This window comes from Prosopis cineraria, unplaced genomic scaffold, assembly GCF_029017545.1.
Source record: "Prosopis cineraria cultivar Desert tree isolate PC_DT_omini unplaced genomic scaffold, ASM2901754v1 PC2, whole genome shotgun sequence".
NCBI lineage: Eukaryota > Viridiplantae > Streptophyta > Magnoliopsida > Fabales > Fabaceae > Prosopis > Prosopis cineraria.
Window position 1 is genome coordinate 22,932,913 of NW_026555333.1, and position 23,569 is coordinate 22,956,481.

The window sequence follows — 23,569 nt, forward strand, 5'->3', positions numbered from 1 at the left end:
TTTACCAGGGATCGGGAGGGAGAGGATAGGTCACCTTTTTATTATTAACATCTTTCTCTTTTACCAAGGACCGGTAAGCAGATTTATCAATAGAGACCCAAGAAAGACCTCATAATAACTGGCTAGTTAGCTTCTTAGATCGGTTTGATTTGATAAAATATATCAGTGACATAGAGAAAAAACCTAGTGAAGTGGGACGATTCTTCCTCTTTGGCGGCATTGACAAAAGACTTGAAAGCCTCACTTGAACTCTACCTTCAGTAACAGAGTATGACCGACAACCTACCCTCAATCTGTAGCTCTAACGTGGCTTTGTGTAGAAGATGCAGTTCTGGACTTCCTCACCTCGCATTCATAATTTTTGACCTTGAATTTGTAGCAGCGAGTCTGCCTGCCTCGCGTTTGGCTTTGTTAGTAGATGAATATGTAGAGCTTCGGTTTGCCTCTTCTCACGTTCATGTGGTCTTCTTTTCCAAAACTATAAGTCAATTTATTGTCTGTGTGCAAGCTTTTCCGATGGTTGCTGTCAGGTTCTTCTGCGTCTGACCGAGAGCGCATCGTCGTCTTTTGTGTGGGGTAAGGCGAGTGAAAGCAAGTGTAGGCCAAATGTCCAGATCTTCAGTTTGAAAAAAGGAATCAGGGTAGTGGGGTTTTTTTTTTATCGAAGGCATTGGGGTAATTTTGTCTTTTATATCAAAGGAAAATTAGGAAAAGGCCATTCTCTTAATTTAGAAAAAGGTGGGTTATTAGTTTTATTTAGTTATATAAGGTTGGCCGAATTTACTAAAGCACCTTTAATTTATTGTGGGATTGTAGAAAAAGAAAAGAAAACGTCCCATATTGAACTACGGTTTGGTTTTCTATTTGCAAATAGTCTATTTATCAAAAAAAAAATTTAATAAAAGTTAATTTGATAAAATTTAATTATTATAATGAAATTTATTTTTAAATATTTTTGTTCTAAAGCCAATTTAAAAAATTCTCTTAATTTTTACTTCAACAAAAAGCACATTTGGAATATTTTAAAATGGATTTCTAAGATGGACTTTTGAAAAATTGTTCAAATCCAAACAACATCTCAATATTCTTCCATTTTAAAAAGATTTTTTAAAATGTGAAAGTGAAAACCTAACAAAGCCTCGATATTTCGTGACTTCTGAGATGGACTTTTGAAAAAAAATTCAAATCTAAGTCTTTTTCAATATTATTTTGGTTTTTTTTCTCCCTACTATAAGTCAAAAGCTTATATATAAACGTTAGTACATAAAAAACCGAAACTAAAAGGTTGAATTTAGCTTTAAATGTACACCAATAATTTATAACAAATAAATATAGTAGCGTGCAAGTGTTTTTTTGTGGTGTGATGCTTTCCTTTTTTTTTTTTCGTTTTAAATTGCAAGGTCGATGTCAAAGTCTTGCAAAGAACAAAAGGATCAAGTCCATTCAAATAATAAAAGATTCCAACACCCTAAAGATGGGTTGTTAATGATTCTAGGATTATAGATTACAATAATCAGCTTGAAAATATGAAAGAAACAATTCAATCGTGCATAACGAGATCTGTAATCCTTTTGATAGGGGATAGTTGGTTTTTATACTTGTGTAATAGTAGTGTTAAATTGAATAAAAAATACCAGTTAAATTACCCTGCAAAATGTGTAATACTCTCCTTATTAATCTATATTTAACCATAATTAACTATATTATTATGGTAATTAAAATGCAACTAATCGTAATAAAGTTTTACTAAACTAGAAAAGGTTTAACCGTAATTAAAATAAGTCAAACATAGAAGAAAAGGAAAACAAATTAAATCATGCTTAGATGTCTACTATATGGTTGAAAATTTTTCAAGTAATATAATAAGCATAAAGCCATTGTAAATATGGGATCCTAAAATCAAATAATATCCAAATCAATGTAAAAGAGTGTTTAGATACTTCAAAATTATAGTAATTTATATTTGGGAAGCATAGTTGGAAACAAGTCAAAATAGGATTAGAGGGGTAAAAGCATCCAAACAAGCACATCTACTGTGACTAAGTGCACATCAACCACAATATGTGGTACGAAGATGATTTGTTGTAGCCAACATGCTGTGCACCATGGCATGCCTTCTTTATGGCATATGTTGTGGCCAAGGCAAAATGTGTCATGGGGTATGATACGTTCATGATAGCAAGAAGTTGTTATAACAACAAATTAGAGCAAACTTCTAGCATGCACAACTTTCTGCTCTAATGTTTGATTAAAGTAACTCAAATGCTCTCAAAAGCACTTTTCATAAAGTAATTAATGGCTTTGGTTTTAACTCAATTTGATATCATGTGAAGACTTTGGACACCTAGGGCCACTTCTAACCAATTTCACACTTTGACAAGTTATTAACTATATTTGAATCTTGAACTACCCTCAAAGGATAACAAAGCATCATGCCAACCATTCCCAAGTATCTGAATCATCACTATATTTATTTTTTTAGGAAAAATTAGAGTATTTCACTGTCTAAATAATTATTAGAATCAAAATATATTTTTGTTCTTGAAGTATTTTTATAAGAGCAATGGTTATAACTAAATTCGAAATAAAGTGATGCAATGGAGTCACTTAAATATTGAAATTAGAATAATATTGTCTTCTCGTTAAACTTTCATAAATTTAAAGACCCATTTGTTTCAACTTATTTTATAAAAGATCACTTATATTCTTTTTTTTTTAAAGTATTTTGTGTATTTTAGTTATATTTGTTTAAACTTTTGAAAACAATCAGAATAAAAAATATTTATTATTTTAAGAAGCTACTTTGCATAGCTTTTGAAAATAATCTAACACGGTAAATGTAAGAGAATGTTTTGAAAGTGCGAGATTTACAATATCCACCATGACATTACCAAAATAAGTCCACAAATCCAACTCAATTATGGAAACTATAGATGAAAAACATTTTAAAAGAATTAGGATCCCAAGAAAAACTTTTAAAGCAATGGTTGAACTTAGCATTCGATTAAAATTAGAGTTAAATACAAGTCAAAAGTAGAAGGACTAGTGTAAAAGCAATAAACTAGAATTACGGCAAAACAACAATTTTTTCCAAAATTCTAGATTGTCTATCATAATGCGAGTATCATCCACCCTGCTGAATAATACAGAGAGGAAAACCCCTCTTTAGGTCATACACCATGGTGCATGATGCAGTTATGACAATTTTAAAAGTCTAATGTCTAGCATGCACCATCTTGCCATACAAAGTCCAATTAAAGTGGTTTAAATACTACACGAAGCTTATTCATAGATCTAGCTAATGATAGCACCTTAAAAGGATCACCCATTTGAAACTTGGACACCTGGATGTGAAATGATCATTTCACATCACTTTTGGCATCCAAATGCACAAAATCCAAATTAAATGCCAATAGCCTTTTCTAAGGCCTGAATTAAGTCTAATAGGTTGATATACGCCTAATAGAGCTATTACAAACATAATAGCACATATCAAGCAATATTCAACTACTCAAACCTTAATATTAAATACAAAAGGGGACTTTTACCAAACTGATCCCTTGGCCAAATAAATCATTTAACAAATGATCACATCAAGTTTAATATGTCAAAAATATATACTTGTACTAATAATTTGGCCAACTACACCATCATATATAACATTAAATCACCATTATTCTGGGAAAAATTACAACATAATCATATAAGTAATCCACGCAAATGCACAAAATAATCATGTGTCCTAATTGGCACACACACATATACACATACATTTGCACATTCTAAAATCAATAGTATAAGGCATTACAAAAGTAAACCTCCAATCTACTCTTTGCCCTGCTCGCTTCCTTCTTTACCCTTATTAGTGCTGTCACCTGTAAAATGTAACATGAAGTAAGACAAAGTCATAGTAACTAAATAAACTATGGTATCTATTAGCTAGCTGAAACATAAACAAGTATGTAAAGCGGGAACAATGTTGTAAAATACCATTAAAGCTCATATCCAAGCACGCATGCACACATATATAAATGATGCTATAAAAAATTTAAATTTTCAAATGCCATAGTAGTTGTGAAACTGTTACTTGAACCACTACTAATGTTGGTAGACTTTTTGAAATTTCACATGTCCTAATAGTTTTGTAAACTGCTACCATGTTCACATGTCAAGTCTATATGATTAGACAAACCTGAGCACATCAAATAGGGAAGGCAACCTACCCAAGGTTACATTCCACTTCCAGACTACAGATTCCCTTATTTATTACTTAGAGTGTTGTATGCTTAACTACCACCACATGTAATAAGCTAGGACTTCTAAACAGATAAGACTAAACACTATAGCGGCTCACAATGTTAGTGAATGCCATATGATTTTTATACTACTCCATACTTAGGGTGAACCTCCCACCCTCACATGCATACAATTATGAATCACAATTATATTCCATATTCACATTTCAACAATCATATTCATATCTGCATATATCCCAGAATAAGATCATGGCTTTGATTTTAATCATATGCAGGCATAATAGAATTAAACTAAAGTTTCCAAAAACTAGTTTTCCACTTCATATATTTTCTAAAATCAACTCACACACCTACATGTATAAATAGATGCGCGCGCGCGTGTGTGTGTGGTGTAAATTTCATAAAACTCATTTATGAATCAACAAGCTAAAAAATAGAGTAGGTTATCCAATTACCTCTGTCTTTTTTACTAAAAAGGGTCACTTGTGGAACACCAAGGATTTTAAAGTCTCCACAAGGTTAAAAAGGCTCCAAAAAACTATAATCTACACAATTAAATACTAATAATTAATTAAGGGTTCTATCATAATCATTATCTAGCCCAATCTAGCTACCTATAGCCTTAAACCTTTATCGTTAATTAATCTAATGCTCTGACAATGTTCCATTAACATTTTTCAACTTTCATAAACTCAAATAACACTAGATTATGCCTCACATTGCTCTTAAATTCCTAATTTAACCTAGGGAATTCGTCAAAACCTTAGAGCCTAATCCCAAAACATCATAAAATCATTAAACCTAGGTATAAAAACTTAGATTAACTCCCATTAATCCCAAAAAAACCCAATAGGTTTGGGTTTAGCAACCTAATAGATGAAATCATCATCTCCTAACACCCAAACATAAAAAAAAAAATTGGCATAGAGGAGAGAAGGAGTGGTTATGAAGCTTACACAAATGTTAAACTAGCTTAAAACACCTTAGAGGAACTTCCCAAGCAAGCCCTAGCAAGTAGCAACCTTAAAATGTCACTTCTATTGGATACGGCAACACACCCAAGAGTGAATGAATTAGGTGTTTATGAAATTTTCAATTCTCTTAAAACTTTTTTAAAAAAATTGCGTGTAAGGCAAAGTTTGAGTAAATTCAAGTTTTAAACTTTGGTTGCAAGAATCTTAAAGTAATTTTCACAAACTCAGTATTGTAAAATCAATTTCTAAATGCAAGTTTAAGTAAGAGCATATAGATATGTCAAATTTAATTTTGTACTCTAAAATATAGTATAAACTAAGGATGCTAAAAATATAAAGAGTTAAGAAAAGAGATAGTGCAAATTGTGATTTATCCTAGTTCAACTCCACACTTGAGCCTTCATCTAGTTTTTAAGCAACTACTTGAGATTCTCCACTATAACAAAAGCTTAAGTTAGTGCTTGCCATCACAATATAATCACAAGTTTAGTTTGGACACTTGTGAGCCTTTATGGCAACTCACTTTACTAGTGAGTTTCTTTTCCCAAGAGAACAACCTCTCTTAATTAGAAGAAAAATTCTTCCTTACCTTTACAAGGATTTTAAGTATATAAATCACTCAGTTGAAACTCTCTAAGAGCAATGTTGAGTACAATAAAGCTCTAACACTCAAATGATGAAGATGTAAATGATATTAGCTGAAGAATAATTATTTTTGTATAATAAGAGTATAAAAAATGAAAATCTCATAACTCAATGATTTTTGATCATAATCCCTTGTTAAGATAAGTTTGGAGTGTTATATTTATAGATCATGATGTGAAATAGGTGTTGGAGACATAAGATAGAAGTTTATAGCCATTATACAGTGATTATAGTTGTTGGTGACATTTCAAGTGTGGAACAAAACTCTTTTCACGTGCAAAATAGACATTTCACATGCATAGGCGATAAATCAAGCATGGATCATTTCTGACTCAAGATTAAAGTGTCATGTACTATGCCTAAGTGAAAAATCATGCATGGATTATTTTTGACTTAAGTTTGAAATGTCATGCTCAAGTGACAAATCAAGCTTGAATGCTCATTACTCTCAAGCTTGAAATGGCTGGCAGAAACTCTAATATATTCAGAATGACAAATCAAGCTTGAATGTTCCTATCTCAAGTGTGAAATGGCAAGTATAAGCTCCAAGCTTCATATATGTGACAATTCAAGTGTGGATACAATATGCTTTCAAGCTTGAATTGGATTATATAAGTTACTCAGTGAAAAATAAAGCTCTAGAGGTCATTTCATGCGTGGATAAAAAGTGATTCAGGCTTGAATTAGATCACAAAAGCTATTGAGTGAAAACAAGACTTTTGGAGGCTGATTCATGCATGGATCCAATGAGGATTCATGCTTGAATTGGACACTAAAATGTTCTAAGGATGTTTCATGTGTGTGTACCAGTTTCATTCATGTGTGTATTGGAAGACTTCACTGTATAAAATTTTATAGGGCTATAACTCACTCGATATAACTCCAAATCTTACAAGTTACATATTTTTAGAAATTTCTTGAATTCTAATTTTCAATAAAAAAATTTTTATATTTAAATTCAATGTACATTTTGAGATATGATCAAAAGCGTTATCGAAGGTCAACTCTTAATACTGTGCAGAATCAATATCTCAATACTTAACTTTTAAAATTCATATCTTTTTCAATAAAACTTCATTTTAATAAATAAAATATCATTAAAAGGATGTTGGAGTCTATTTTCTAGTGATATATATTTTATATTAAAATGATTTGTGTAGTGAGAGATATGACTAAAAACATAACCAAAGGTCAAATCTAATTTTTTGCATAATTCTCATTTCAAAACTTAGACTTCAACTGTTCATAATCTTTACAACATAACTTCTTTTTGAGTAAATAGAACAATTTTAAAAACTTTATGAAGTTAGTAATTAAAATATTGCAAATCTTATGAGATATATATGATTAAAAATGAAAAATATGATTGTAGAAAAATATATCTCATTTTGTCTACTACTACAAAAAACCTCTATAAGAGTGCCTATTTTGGAGTGCTTATATAAAAAAGTGCTCCAAAAAATAGAGGAAAAATATATCAAAGTGCTTTTACTTAAAAGCACTCTGGAATAGGAAACATATGGGAGCGATATGATAAATTAAAAGACTGATTTTTTTGAAAAAAGAAACTTATAGGAGTGCTTTTTTAGAAAGTGCTCTTGTGCATTTGATCTATTGGAGAGCTTTTTTAAAAGTTCTTTGATATCATTACTTTTAAAAAATTTTAAAAAATACAAGTAACATTTATCGGAGCATTTTTGTGATAGTACTTTATTACACTTAATTGAAAAATTGTAAAAGATATTAGAGTACTTGTTGATGGAGCGCTACATTAGGACTCCTATAAGGGAGCTCTTCCTTAAGAAACGCACCGAATGGTTTTTTCTTTTTTATATTTTCAAATCAGCCATTTCACTAAATTGAACATCACTTCAAACTTTAGTTTTCTTCTCTCTCTCTCTCTTTGCACACCTTTAATCTTTACTTTTCACCGTCATTGCTGTGCGTCATCCGCTAGCCTAGGTCACTTTAGATCCATTTGTGTTGCTTCAAAGCTTCTGCCTTCTTCTGTCACTTTAGATCAATCTGTGTTGCTTTAGACTTGCTTCGTTGCAACTTGATCTGTGCATATTTGAGTTGCTACGGTGCTACTAGCACCTCCTCCACTACAAGCCATCACCACTGTATCGATTCTCCACCGTTAAGGCACCTCTTTGTGAGTCATAGTGTCATCATTCTCATAAAAAATTAAAAAAAGTTTACCTAAAACTTTTTACATTGGTTGGGCTTCCTTCCAGCCAATGTAAAAATTCATTATTTTACATCATTTATTACCATAGCTAATACAACAAAATATTATATTCTACAGCAGTTGAGGTAATAACTGATGTAAAAGTTATTTAATTTTTTTATATACCATATTTATTGTATCGATTTTACCCATTCCTGTGCATAGAAATTACCAAAGCCAAATTAGACAGCTCAATTTATTTACAATTGTCTATCAAATATTTATCAACTATACAAAACTATTTAACTATTAAAAAACTATCAATTGTCTAAATTATGTCAACTATCAAAATTAAAATTTGTCTAAAACTAACAAACTGAATAAATTATATGCAACATTTTATAAACCTCACAAATTCTTGCCAAAATAAGTTTCCTAATGTATACGGATGTCTTCAATTTCAGCTTCAGGAAATGCATCTAAATTGTAAAACATCTAAAATATGATTCACAAAATAGGCTTATTAATCAATCTTAAATAACATAATAAAATAAAACTTTTAAAAATATACTTACTTCTTTTGTAAATTCGGTCCTACCCAACATGATGATGTTGAGCATGTGTCTTATGATATATAGACCACACAAGTTCATCTTCACCAATTATTTATGACTCTGTATAAGAACAAATCAAAAGAAATTAGTAAGAAATCTTAGTAATTGAACATATTAATAAAGTATAGCATTACCTTTGGCTCGATCCACATGGGATCCTTGAGCTCATGTCCATACTTTTGTAAGACTATATTTTGATATGTTTTCATTACCCTATGATCAAGATCACCAAGTTAGTAAATAATATATTTAGAAAAAATTAAATTAAATAGTTTAACAGAAGTATTCTTACGAGTCTATCATCTTCTTCATTTCTTTCCTAAGTTTGTAATGGAGGGAGCATAAAAAGATAATAGTATTGCTCTTTATTGAAAGAACAAATAACTGCCAATGTTTCTTGCTAAATATGATACAAGTTAAAGTAAATCCATGTTAGAAAAAACTATTAATTATAAATTAATCCTTACGAGTGCACATATGAAGCAATAAAAACATCCTTCTTGACTTCACATATTCTCTATTAGAGGTACGTGGTCCTTAACTCTAGAGTATTACCTTTCTCTATCATGTGATGAGGGCAAAGGAATCCAAACTTATCACCTTTGCCCGATGTAATGCATAAATGATGAAGGTACCTATAACAATACAATTATATTAGTTTATTACTAAACTTGATGATTAAGTTTACCTACAATAATGCAATTATATTAGTTTACCTACAAAATGCGATAATATTTAAGAAAAGCATACTTACAACATAAATTGTTTAATTTGTGGTTGGTAAGCTGACTATTCGACAAAAATCAAACCAAATCTTCCCATTCGATTGTCACTATCATGTCTTTTTCACCCACAACCTTTAAATCCATTTCTAAATTCTTGAAGTTAAATGATGAATTATAGACCATTAAGATCATTCATTGATGTGGAGTCAATGAAGGTTTTGGAAGTTTTGAGAGATTCGGTGAGGAAAGCTTCTACATAATAAAAAGGCAAGAAATAGCTAATAAAAATCATATATTAGGAAAGCTGCTACATAATAAAAATTCATAAGATTTTGTACCACAACTTAAACCATATTCACAAGTCTCTTGGGCCATAGGATAAAATTGCCAATAGTTTCAACCACAGTATTCACCTCATTAGTAAGGAATAGAACCAACGCGTCTGGCACTTTTAGATCTGTAACCACCACTCTCACTTGATCATCTTGAATTTTCTTGTGGTGGATGGTTGACCCCAAGCTATAGATGCTGCCAATAACAACCAAGCATCTATTAGGATCTTTTAAAAATATCTCACACAGTTCACTAATGTTGTCACCAGAAGGACCTTCTGACATATGCTCAAGAACATTATTCCCTTTTGTACTGTAAAATCTATAAGATGTATGAATTGCTTCAGCAGTTGTCTCCTGTTGACCAGAAGGACCCTTTGACACATGCTCAAGAACATTACTTACTTTTATACTATGAAATCCAGGAGATGTATGAATTGGTTCAACAGTTGTCTCCTGTCATAAGCTCATCATGCTCATTATCTCCTCCTTTATTTGCTCTTTCATTTATAGAAGTTAGGCTATAAATGAAGCTTCATACTCATCCTTAATCTACTGGCTCACAGTGGATATCACTGTATCAAGCTCTTTTCTAGTCACTACACCTCTTGAATTGGGACATGCAGGTGCTCCAAAGTAGTCTTTAATGCCTACACCATGTCCATCGACATCGCCCCTCACACAACTCGGATGCTCTGGTTTGCTTGTAGCAACTGCTAAGATATCATTTCTACCCTCTGGAATGAATCTTCCTTAGGCTTGTTGCTCCTTAAAGCATCCTATAACAAAAAAATAACAATATTAATTAATAATGTATACAATTTTATAGAAATGTAAAGGGACAAGGAATAATAATTGTACTTACAATCCTTTCAACAATCTCACGTGCTGTCTTACTTATATAGCCTCTTTTTTTGTATTGATGTCCATGTCTCCATTTCTCCTCTCGGGAGATAAGTAATGGTGGAGAAAGGAGTATATAAGGATCAAACTTAGCTTCTTCTTCTCTCTTCTATTTCTTTGTCATCAATATATCATTAGCTCTAGCATAACGTCCATGAGATAGGGTGTGGGGCTTTGATTTTGCTGAATAATTTCTTGTCATTTAGCTCATTTTTTTGTTAATAAATTGAATTTTAGATTTTATAGTTGAAGTAAATATAATTAAAACTTAAATCAATTAAAAATCAACAAACCAAAGCTTTTTTAGAAGTCTGAATCCTGATAAATTCTTCCTAATTATCTTCATCAAGGAACTGATATGTATCGAGAAGATTGGGACGAGCCTGCCCTTTGGCACCTCAACAAAGATATATCTCCTAGTAAGATCAGTCTTAAAATTTCTCCAACATATTCCACAGTAAGAAATCAACTTGTGTCGACAATCTTAATTAGATGGAACATTATATGTAAGCTATAATAAAGATATAAGATAATAATTAGTAATTGCCCAATAATATATAACCATAAAAATTTTAATTTTTTATTATTTAACTAAATACTTTCCTAAATCTGTTCTTTACACATTCTGGCATACTAGGCCAGTCCTCAAACACAACAAGAGGCTTGGTACATGATAGGAGGCCAAGAAAACTAACAAACTTAGCTTTATGTGGCCCTATCAGATTCCATCTCTAATCAAATTGAATTCATGACCTATGCCCATCACTCTTACTTAAAGTCAGATCTCTCAATCGTATGCCACATCTATCCCTCCTTACAGACTAGCTTTGACTGAGCTCCTTACTAGGGGTGCCCTAACTCAACTCCTTACTAGGAGCAACATTACCAATTGACTGGCTTATAGTGGGCTGGCTTTGAGTGTTATCACCCTGATTCTCCATATTCTTATTAATTCAAATAAATGAAATTAATTAAAAAAGTAATCAATGATAAGATAATTAGGAAAAATAATCCCATAATATAAATTTAATTAAACTAATAAAACATACTTTAATTTCAAAACTAAATTCATATAGGGATATTCTCCCATATCCCTTCATGGTGATTACTTCTTGTAGCATGTTTGTCATCTAATTCATCTACCACATCCTAAATTGGTAGCCTTAATGAGAAGGTAGGGGTATGCCTTGGATCTTGATTAGAAATATCAAAATTTGATTCATGATTGTCATTACTATCAATCACCCTTTTTCCTTCAAGTGCTATTTGCCAATTTTTATTTGCTAGATCCATGACATAGAAAACTTGTTTAGCTTGGTCTGCCATAATACATAGCTCATCTCTATAAGTTAGTTTTTTAAGATCAACTATTGTAAATCCTAACTTATCATCACGAACACTGTTGATGTTAATCTACTTGCATTTGAAAATAAGAACTCTAAATTTTGTGTAATTAACTTCCCAAATCTCTTCAATAATCCCAAAATAAGTCCTAAATGCTAGTTTAAGTTTCTTATCTTTTGAACTAGAGAAGTGAACAGCTTCAGCCACTATCATAACTCTACTATTTTTCACCGTACTCTTCTCATCCAAGGACTTTGTATAAAAGGAATACCCATTAATATTATAGGCACTTCAACATATAACATCAAAGTTATGACCTCCAGCCAACCATATAACTGTATCAAAAATACTACTTTCATTCAAAATTTTTTGCTTGAACCAATCTATAAAAGTTCTATTGTGCTCTTTTAACAACTTTTGTTCAGTCATTCTTATTCAATAATTTTCTGCCTTTAGAAGTTCTTTATGAGAAGATATGCAATCTTTAACTTCATCAATATTATTTAAGATATATAAATGTACTACTTATAATTCATCATGATTCATACTCTTCACTGATACTTCACATGTGCCTTGACCATATGGCCTTTTCTCATAATGAGATTTAGGAAGTCCAATAATTTTGTACTTAATAAGTAATCAGAACAAAACTCCATAGCTTCTTAGCAACATATTTCTCAACTATTGATGCTTCGGGTCGATATGGATTATTGACATACCCTTTCAGTATTTTCATGTATCTCTCAACTGGGTATATCCATCATAAATAAACAAGACCACACAATTTTACCTCCCTTACTAGACGTACTATTAAGTGAACCATAATGTTAAAAAATGTAGGAAGAAGTGCATCTCAAGTTGGCAAAAGATAGTACAAGCTTCTTGTTCTAACTCTTTAAGTTTACTAGGATCAATAACTTTACTGCATATAGCATTGAAAAAGAAACAAAGTCTAGTTATCATAATCTTAAATCTTCTTTCAATATGCCTCGAATAGCCAAAGGTAAGAGCTGTTGCATCAAGACATGGCAATCATGAGATTTTAAGCCTACTAGTTTCAACTCTTTCACAGATGCAAGCTTCATAATATTTGAAGAATACCCTGAAGGAACTTTGATTCCATGTAAACACTCACAAAAGATTGTTTTCTCAGATTTGCATAATGTATAAGAGGCTGGGAGACAATAAGTTCGTTTACCTTCTAGTCTCGGGTGTAAGTCTTCCTGTATTCCCATTTCTTTCAAATCTAATCTTGCATTCATGCTATCATTGGTCTTACCTAGTATGTTCAGAAGCATTCTAATAATACTATCATACCCATTTTTCTCTATATGCATAACACCAATACAATGCCTCACTTCAAGATTACACTAATATGGGAGGTCAAAAAAGATAGACCTTTTTTCTATATGCTTTTTGCACCAATATTCTTTTTAGTCTTATTGAAAACAATATTGATGTTTTTCACCTGTTCATACGCTTAATTCCTAGTCAAAGCATCCAGAGCATCATTATGCTCTTGGTGATTATGAAAAGCCTTCTTCAATTTACGATATAGGTGATCTCGTCTAAGAAACCTCCAATGGGCAAGGTAGACTGTCTTCCTTCCATGTTGAAGTTGATGGTAGTTTGTGCTTTCTTCACAAATTGGACAAGCTTTATGACCTTTCACACTATAACCAGACAAATTCTTATATGCAGGAAAATAATTTATATACAAAAGATCATAGCACGTAATTTAAAATTCTCCTTTCGATTCGCATCAAACACATCCACATTACCTCCTATAACACTTTCAAATTTTCAATCAGAGGTCTTACGTAAATATCAATATCATTTTCAGGTTATTTTGGTCCTAAAATCAACATAGATAGTATCATGTACTTCCATTTCATGCACAACCTAGGTGATAGGTTGTAAATCACCAAAAAAATAGGCCATGAACTATGTATACTACTAAGACTACTATAAGGACTCATTCTATCAGTAGAAAGTCTAAGCCTCAAGTTTCTTGGCTCATTGCCAAATTTAGGAAATAATTGATTAATTTTTTTTCATTGAGGAGAATCGACTGGATGTGGTAGTTTTCATCAAATATCCTCTCATTTATATGCCACATCAAGTTCTTCGCATCATTAGTATTTACAAACAAAAACTTGAACCTTGGGAAAATTGAAAGATACCATAAGACCTTTGTAGGAGCCCCTATCTCTTTGTATCATGGTGCCTCATATTTCGGACACTTCTCCTCCCTTTCAAGCTCCTTTGTACAACACACAATCATTAAGGTATGCATGTATTTTTTTATACTTCATACCTATTGGACACAAGATCTTCTTAGCATTATAATAATGATTTGGTAGTGCATTTCCTTTTGAAAACATTATTTGAAGTAACTCTAGTAACCATATGAAACTTTGCTCACTCCACCCAACTCTTGCCTTTATGGTAACTAATTTTAACACTCCAGATAACAAACTAAAATTAGTGCACCTTAGGTATAGAGGCTTCTTCGTGTTAATGCACAAGTTATCATACACATGTGCTTGTTCAAAAGCCTCTTCCCTAATATCACAGATCATGTCCTTTAATCGATCTTTATTAATATCCACTTTCTCATCAAGATTATCAACTTTCACATATTGAGATGTGTTACTATAATTTTTCAATCACTTACCATGCCAAATCCATACCGTATAATTATTGTAAATCCCATCACAAACCAAGTACTCTCTTATTTCGGCATCACCTAGTCTCCTTTCATTCAAGCAATTAACACAAGGATAATAGAATCTTTCACTACTGTCAATAATGTTTTTCTTAGCAAATTCTAAAAATTCTTTCACCTCATTATCATACTCATCACTCGTTTGTCTAGCATTCATCTAACTATGATCTATGTGTCACCTCCTAAAGAATAAAACAAATGTTATTGCCTTCAAATTATTTTAAAAATATAAATTCCTAATTAACTTAAGATTTGAAAAAATTTCAGCAGAGTCTCCCCTAAAAATTAAACCTCCTAAGACTTTTAAAAAATTTACAAGAGAAAATTGATAATTTTAAACCAAATAAATGATCACATACAATAACCTGAGGCCTTATAAAGCCATTAACAGCACTCCCATCAATAATTAATATTATTAAAAACTAAATTTAATAATTTAGAGGAAAGAATGAATTTTAAAAAAAAATTTTGACAGAGTCTCCTCTAAAAATTGGACCTCCCAAGACTTTTAGAAAATTTTACAAGAGAAAATTGACAATTTTAAACTAAATAAATGATCACATGCAACAATCTAAGGCCTTATGAAGCCATTAACAGTACTCCCAGCAATAAGCAATATCATTAAAAATTAAGTTTAAGCATTATAGGTAGCCACTAACACTCCCAAATAGTATTAGCCTAACAAATTAGAAGAATTAACAAAAAAATACAATCAAATAAAAATTTGTATTCAAAAAAAAATAAGAGACATACTTAGATGGTGGTAGCAACAGCAAAGGAGGAGAGGCACTGAGTGAGGAGGGAAGAAGGACTGGCGGTAGATAGATGGGCAAAGGCACTGGTGAGGCATTGAGGAAGGGGAGGAGGACAGGGGCTGAGGGGGATGGGGAGGGGGATCTTTGAGAGGGAAGGGGGCTAGGTCAAGGAGGGGGGAGGGGGACAGGAGCTAGGTCGAGGAAGGGGGCAAGAAGGGGGCTAGGTCAGTAAGGGCGAGGGGAAGGGGGTAGGGCTGTGCATAAAAATCTAAAACCTATTGCTCGATCCAACCTGATAAGACTCGGTCTGACTTGATCCTAAATAAAGCAACCTAAAAAAAGGACAAAACCAATCAAGTTAAACTAAACCATCGGGTCAAACTGAGGTCAGGACTGATGGTTCAGACCATATAGTCTAACCCGATCTAAGTACTTATATTTATTTTTAAAAAATATATATATAATGAAATAAATCTTTACTCTTTATGCCTCGATATTCCCTTCTCCTATTCGTTGACATTTTCACTTTCCTCTTCAAATATTCAATTTTGTCTCTACCTTTATCAATTCATCCTCCCCTTCCTCAATCTTCTCTCTCTACCTTCACCATTCCCTTTGGCCTCCTCTACTTTATGCCTATAGCTTTGTTCTCTCTCACCCTCATCTTTGTTTAGCTTCTCCCTCAACATTCTCCATCTTCGTGGCTTTGCTTCATTTTCATGAAACAATCTCATCTTATATATTGCTTTTCCTTCCCTGGGCGCTTGCCATTAAAGCCTATAACTTATTCGTGATTGTTCTCAACATTGAAATCTAAATCTACTTGCTTCTTGCTGTTGGCTTTTTGGCTTCAAATTTTTTATTAAAAACTGTCTCTTTCGATGTTTTTTTGTCTTTGTACAAGTTCTACATCTGAAAGAGTAGATATGGGATTATAAAGGCATGATTTGTGTTTGTTTCATTTCTAGCCTGGAATTATATTTTTTTAAGATGAAATTTTGTTAAAGAATGAAATTATAGGTAAGGAAATTGTATTTATTTATTAGTTTCCTTCTCTCATGGAAAGATCCATTATGGAAGTTTCTTAGGAGATTTTTTAAATTTGGCTACTGATTCTCTTTAATCTTTTTAGATATGTTTTTTGGTTAAGATCTTTTGTAGCTTTTCTTCTTTACTCCTTTTTTTAAGGAAAAAACACCTAGTCAGGTAAATTGGTTTTTTAGTTCGGTGGACCAAGTCTGGTCTTGGGTTATTACGGGTTGGACTAGACCACAGACTAAAATGTCTAGCTCAAAAATATTTTAGATAAGACCTTGGGTTAGGCACAAACCTAGTCTAGATCGATCTTTGCATAACCCTAGGAGGGGGAGCGCCAAGAGGGAAGGGGAAGGGGAGGGGGTCATCGGTGGTGGAGAATGATGCAAGGGAGCAAGAAGAAAATGAAGGAGGAAATAAGCAAGGGAGGGGGGTTGAAGTAGAGCAAAAGGAAAATGAAGGGGAAAGAGAGAATACAAGTTTATGTGGGAGCAAAATAGGTGGGTAATTTTAAAAAATTTTCTACACTAGGCGAAGGTTGTAAGGTCTCCCTTATTAAATCACATATAACTCTAAATCATGACAATCTAGGGTTTAACCCTCAAATGATTATCAAATTGAAAAATTTTAAAAAGAAAATTTCTCAAATCCTTTTTTTGAAAGGAATTCCAAATTCAATGTTTTGAATCACAAAAATTATTTAATAAGCTTAAATCAAAGTTTTGAAAGTAATGCAGAAGTTTAAGAATCAATTCGGACCTAAAACAATGAGTTTTAAGACTCAAAATAGATTTTTGTGCAGAAAATGACATGTGCGTAGCGGCTTACAATATATGCATCTCAGCTTGTCTTCTTTATGCCATATGCCATACTGTAAGATGTCATGTGCTATGGCGCATAACATGAATTTGATAGCATTAGTGTTGTCATTTGACAGCACAAGGAGTAAACTTCCGACGCAACCTAAATCTCCGTTCGACGTCTGATTGAGGTATTTGCAGTGTCTACACAGAGCTTTCTCCTAACTCTAGCTAATGGCATAGATTTCCTACTCAAACTCATTTTCTATAAAAAATTGGACACCAAAACCCATTTTAATCATTTTTTCTCAAAATTTCACAAATAAGGTGTCTCAACTCCACCACACGTGCCAATAGCTCACACCGATCATCTGACCATACTCAATAGACTCTAACAGACTCGTGTAATGCACCACACATAATAAAAAAACACTTATAATAAAGTCACTACTCAACCCCAATTTTCACAAAACACAAAAGGGAGAAAAAGTTGTGCAATTTTGTCAGTTTCATTCCAATTCATTCAATAACATGTGTTCCTATTTGTATAAGTATTTTGGCCCTATCCATATGTTTACAATCAAAACTCACTAACTTAGGCACAAAATGCACAAGTTATACACAAAATAATGCTAGTGCAAAAATAATGTCAAATACTCTTAGTTGGCAATTACATTAACAAATACACATGAAACAATAAAAAAAGGCATAAAGAGGATTACTCTATAATCCTAGGCCTCCATGTGTTTTTCATAACTTGAATTTGATAAGCTAGGTCCTAAAAATATTGAGAATTGAGGGGTGATTACAATTACTCAGTAACCAAGTCTCACCTAACCCATATAGTTGCATATCAATTATAAGTAGATGTAAATAGGCAAATAAGCACAAATATCATGAATAAACACTCAGCCACAATTCACAAAACTAACAATCATGTGACCGAGCTTATCACAACATACTTTATCATGATATTTAACAAAGCATAACACGGGGTCATAAAAATAACAACTATGCGCCCTTAACACATGCCGGACCACAAAACTAACAACCATATGACCAGGCTTACCACAAAACACTTTATCATGATATTTCACAAAGTACAACATGGGGTCATAAAAATAACAACCATAGGCTCTTAACACTTGCTGGACCATAGAACTAACAACCATATGGCCAGACTTATAAGCATGATTATATGCCAATCTTATATCCTCCTATTACCTTTGACATGAAACACATGGCTATATCCTTCATGGACTAACCCAACCTTACACTGTAAGGAACTACTAGGCTAAGGTGAACTCATTTACTTATGTAATCCAATTTCCCCTAATATTAATAACCATGGGGTGTCATACCTCTAATCTAGCCTCTTCATGAATTAGTAGAGACTAGTTGGGTTCAAGTCCCTCGAAAAATAAGTAGAACAGTCCCAAATTAACTATGGGACAAAGACTACCTCCTGATTTTCACGGTTAGTGCTAAGGCAAGTTTCCAATTCCAACGGTCATTACTAGTACTATGTGGATTTAAACCAATCTACTCTTCTCTCTAGATAAACTCCTGCCAATAATCATGCTATACACATTTCTCATATAATATGTATTTTAAACAATCAATTCATAGCACATAAACTTACATAAGCTTAAATGCTCCACAAACTCAACACATTTCTCATCACAATTATCCACCCACCATAACAAACTAAAATCAAGTTCACAAATCATAAAAGGTGGCATAATCGAGATTTTTCTTTCCAAAACCATTTCACAAGTCAAAAACATTGCCAATATGCATCATAAATTAAAATCATAAATCACATTTCACAAACACAATTAACATTCAACTATAAAAATTAGGTTTTCCCCTCATAATATCAACTTCCAAGCTTATTCCAAGCTTAAACAATGCCAAATAATTCGCATACAATTATAAGCAATCAATGCCATTATTATCTCATTTTTTATGTTCTACCAACCTAAATCTCCACACACTATACTTAATCAACCCACAAATTACTACCCATCCATACCTAATGGGCTCTTTATGTTTCATTAATGTACATTATGATTGATAACACTTCAAACCATCATTTATTGCACAAAAACATCTCCCAACTACTATATTTATGTCAATTTTTGGATATTAAATACTCCTATGGACCAACCATTGCTAAAATCATCAATATGGTATTTTAATACCTTAAAAAACTCCCATTATACTCTTTTCAACTAATGAAATTGGATCGATACCCCTATGGACCGAATTTCAACCTTCTAACTTAAATCTTACCATAAATCATTATAAATGAGGGAGAGAAATGAAGAAGAAGGCTTAGATTACCTACCTTGAGTGTTTAGGAGTTTCAAAACATTAACAATAGAAGCCAATATGCGTGCCCTAGTAGAGCTCCAACGATCTCTTTGTTTTCTTCCTCTTCTCTCTTATGTTTTCTCACACAGATGCAAACTAATTTATCAAAAATTTTGCCCATGCACTGTAATGCACAATGCCCTCCGCTACGATGCATGACACAGAGGAGCCCATTACTTTCAAATTTATCTCTGTGTGCTGTGGCAGACTGATCACACACCGCGGTATATGGCACAAAGAATAAATCTTTAGTTTTTCTTCCTCTTTCCTTGATCGGATGGCCTGCCATCAATCTAAACCTACTTTTGGGGCTGAAATTACCATAATTATACCAAGTTAAGCCCCTCTGGCTACCAGCCTCATTAACTCATTACTCAAAAATATTGGGTTAACTGATCATGGTTAATTTTTTTGAATTTTATAAGGGTCACCCACTGTAGAAAATGTATATTTTATATTGGGTTAATGCTACCTGATGTAGAAAATGTATTTTCTACACAGGATGAGTTCTACCTGATGTAAAAATTGTAGAATACTTCACCATAATTACAAAAATGTCATTGCCTTAACTTTTTACACAGTTTACCTTCCAACTAATATAAAAAAGTACTCTATAAATTTCATATTTTGTACTAGTAAAAGTTTATATACATAAGGAAAAAAATATTACCAAGTACTGTTTTTTTAAGTAGGAAGCAATGGTCACATTAAAGACAAAATAGCTTCAAAACTCTTTAAAATGACATTAAACAATTCATCTCTTTTCAAATGTATATTTAGTTTCACGAAGTAGATGCAGTTTCTAAAAAGTAGACTATGTCTGGCTCTATATAAAATATTTCTTCCATTCCTATAATTATCAATGAGCTATGACTTTAATATTATTTATTTATTTGCATTTTGAGTTTCCTCTGTTTTAGTAAAGTGAGTATGCTATTGAAAAGAGAGAGTTTGTGGTGAAATAGGCCAAACTTATAGCTTGAGAATCATGTTAAGAGTTTATAGTGGTTCCCCAATTATAGGTAGTCATGTTGGTCAATCATTTATCTCTTACTTATTATTTTCCCTTGTTTGTATGTAATTCCCAAGTTCATAAAAATTATCTACCCAGGAAACAAAGCTTGAGAGTTTTATAACATTTATTATTAAATATTGAAGATGAGGGAAAATACATGCATAAGAAAAGCACCTTTTAGTTTGATATGGAAGATATGATAAGATCTAAGGGTTTACTTATGTGAATTGAAATCTATTAGAACTTTCCTTTGTACTGTTCAAAAATAAATAAAATAAACTTGTATGCTTCATGAATTAATAGGATTCTCCAATCTATTTTAGAATATGAACTTTGTCAAGAAATTATGGGTTTGTGTGTTGATGTCATTAGAAATTTAGAATATGAAGATAACATTGTGTAATGACTCATTCCCTTTTACATGTTTCCTTATAAAGACTGATTTCACTTATTTAGGCAAAAACTGACCACCATAGTTGAGTTTATTTCTTTGTTACGAAAATGACTAGAATCAAGTAGGATTTTCCCCCTTTACTTGAAAATAATTAGTGTACTGAGATGCAGGGCACCTCTTTTTGTGAACAAACATCAAACCTATAAATGTTTGGGTGCTTGGAGGTAACTAGTTTTCATATCTGGATGGTGTCTTATCTTGTTGATAAGAAAGCCTTTGATGGTTTAATTGTTTCCACTAGTTGACAAGCCGAAATAATAGTAAACAGTGAGTCTAAACAAGTGGAATTAAATAATGAATGAGAGAGTAGTGATGATTAAACAAGTCTTTTATGCTTTAAGTTTTTTATTCTCATTCTTTTCCAATGGACTCTAAAATATGGTCATATTTTTAGCATTTTATTGCACCTCTTGATACTCTCTTGTTAGGAAGATCTTTTCTCAAAACTTGAGGACTTGTTACTATAACATCCTAAAAATTTTAAGACCTAAATTTAATTTAAAATAAAATATTTATAATTGAATTAAAATTAAGAATAATTTGATAGAGGTCCAAAGTTAAAATTTTTCTAAGTAAAAGTTTAGTTTTATTTTATTTTTAACTATGATAAAAATTACTAAAGTTGACTCGGGCTTTTGTGCCATAATAAAAAAATGTTAGGCCTTTCCTTGTAATTTTTCCCAAAGTGTTTGGATCAGTTTTTTAAAAGCAATTTCACATAAAAATATAACAAAGAAGGCAAAGAAACAAAGAGCAAGAAAATGAGAAAGTGAGAGGAAGAAGAGAGAAGAAAGAGAGGGAGTTAGGCTCGAATCTAAGAGGCTTTGTGACCATTGTGAGCTCGCCTACATGATAGGTAAACTTTCTACTTCAATCCTCTTTCTTCCCTCTTAGTTTTCTTGAGTTTTTAGAAGAGAAAAATTCTTGATTTTGATCCCAATGACTTTGTTTTTGTAAGCTTTAATTTCCTTGGGTCTTATGGAGGTTGTTTTTAGTTTCTATATGGTGCTCTAATATTTTGAGGGGACAATTAGATGAAAAAGAGAGTTTTAGGGAAAAAAATAAAACCCTGAGAGATTGGATTTCACTCTTCAATGGTTTAAGCCTATTGATTTAGTTATAATTGTACTATTTGAATTCAATAAGATTTAAATTAAGCTTTGGTTTTCATTATAAGGGCTAACTGTGAAAGTTGGTGACACTAAGTGAAGTTTTTTAGTTTTTTAATTGATTAAAAATTATATAAATTGGAAATTGGCCTAGTGGTGGCTAACAAATAGTTTTGATATTTAAGTGATACTATGTAAATGGTTGGTTTAATATATGGACCATTAAGATAGATTATGGCTCATTAACATAAGTTGTGTGATATGAATTATAGTCTTCATTAATGCTATTGTTTTATAAAAAGTGATATGGATCACTTACATATTATAGGAAATTATTAGTGGAACTTAAATGGAAGAACGAGCCAATTTTCATTTTATACAAGGAAAATCCTTTTGGTATAAAAGGGTTGAAGTAATAGGGAAATTTATATTTTTTATTATTTGAATAAATATTACTAACTATCATGCATTACATGTTTTAAATGATTAAATCCAATTAATTGTGTTTTATAAAGCCTTATGGGGTACTACTTGGATAATAGTGTATATATGTTTTCTATTTGTTTAACAATAATATTTTTATAGAAATGAGGTTGTTGGCATGCATTGTAATTATAAAGAATGAAAGTTGCACTTAAGGAAGTGTAATTAAGCTTAGTACCTTAAATAGGCTAAGGAACCACTTAAAAGTGGAGTGATATTTGTTACACTACCTTAAAGTGTTGAAATGGTCAATACTCGAGAAAGGTAGATAAGAGTGAAACGCATGATCTCAATGAGCATTCACTAATAAGGAGGTGTAGACTTATGATATTTTATGGCACACTATTAATATTTAGTGTTGCCTTTCCTATTGTGGGCTTAATGTACTAAAGTGGTTAGTGGATTGAGTGTTTGACTCCTCTCAGTAGGGAAAGGAATCCAACATGTGAAGTGTGAGGTTGAGTGCCTAGGCCAAGGTAGCCCTCACATGGAGAGTAAGTCAAGCTAGCTCTGGGAAAGAGTTAGCTTCGACTGCTTAGGATTTACTTTGAAGGAACATATGCAGTTAGGTGGATTCGATCATGCCTTAGATTATGTTTTATGCCTGTAGAGCTATAAGCAGATATAATGTTTACTTATGAGCTAAAGAGTACCAAGGGGCATTCTGTTAGTTAGGAAAGGTTATACAGGCTTATGTCATGCATTCATGCATTTGAAATTGTTAAATTATATGTTATGTTTAATCTATTATTCATTTATTTGGCTATAGCTTACTTTGTAATAATAAATATAGATTTCTCTATTACTGAGACTATAGTTATCTCACCCCTTTCTTTTCAACATTTTTAGGT

At 32.1% G+C, this 23,569-nt stretch overlaps 1 protein-coding gene across 1 annotated transcript in view; it reads left to right on the forward strand.

Moving 5' to 3' along the window:
* The first annotated feature begins 270 nt into the window (after positions 1-270).
* Positions 271-23,569, forward strand: part of LOC129302647 (pentatricopeptide repeat-containing protein At1g62680, mitochondrial-like) — a 50,324-nt gene continuing 27,025 nt past the window's right edge. The window contains exon 1 of the mRNA XM_054941556.1: positions 271-530. Within this exon, the coding sequence (XP_054797531.1) occupies positions 271-530 (260 nt within the window). The remainder of the gene's footprint in view (positions 531-23,569) is intronic.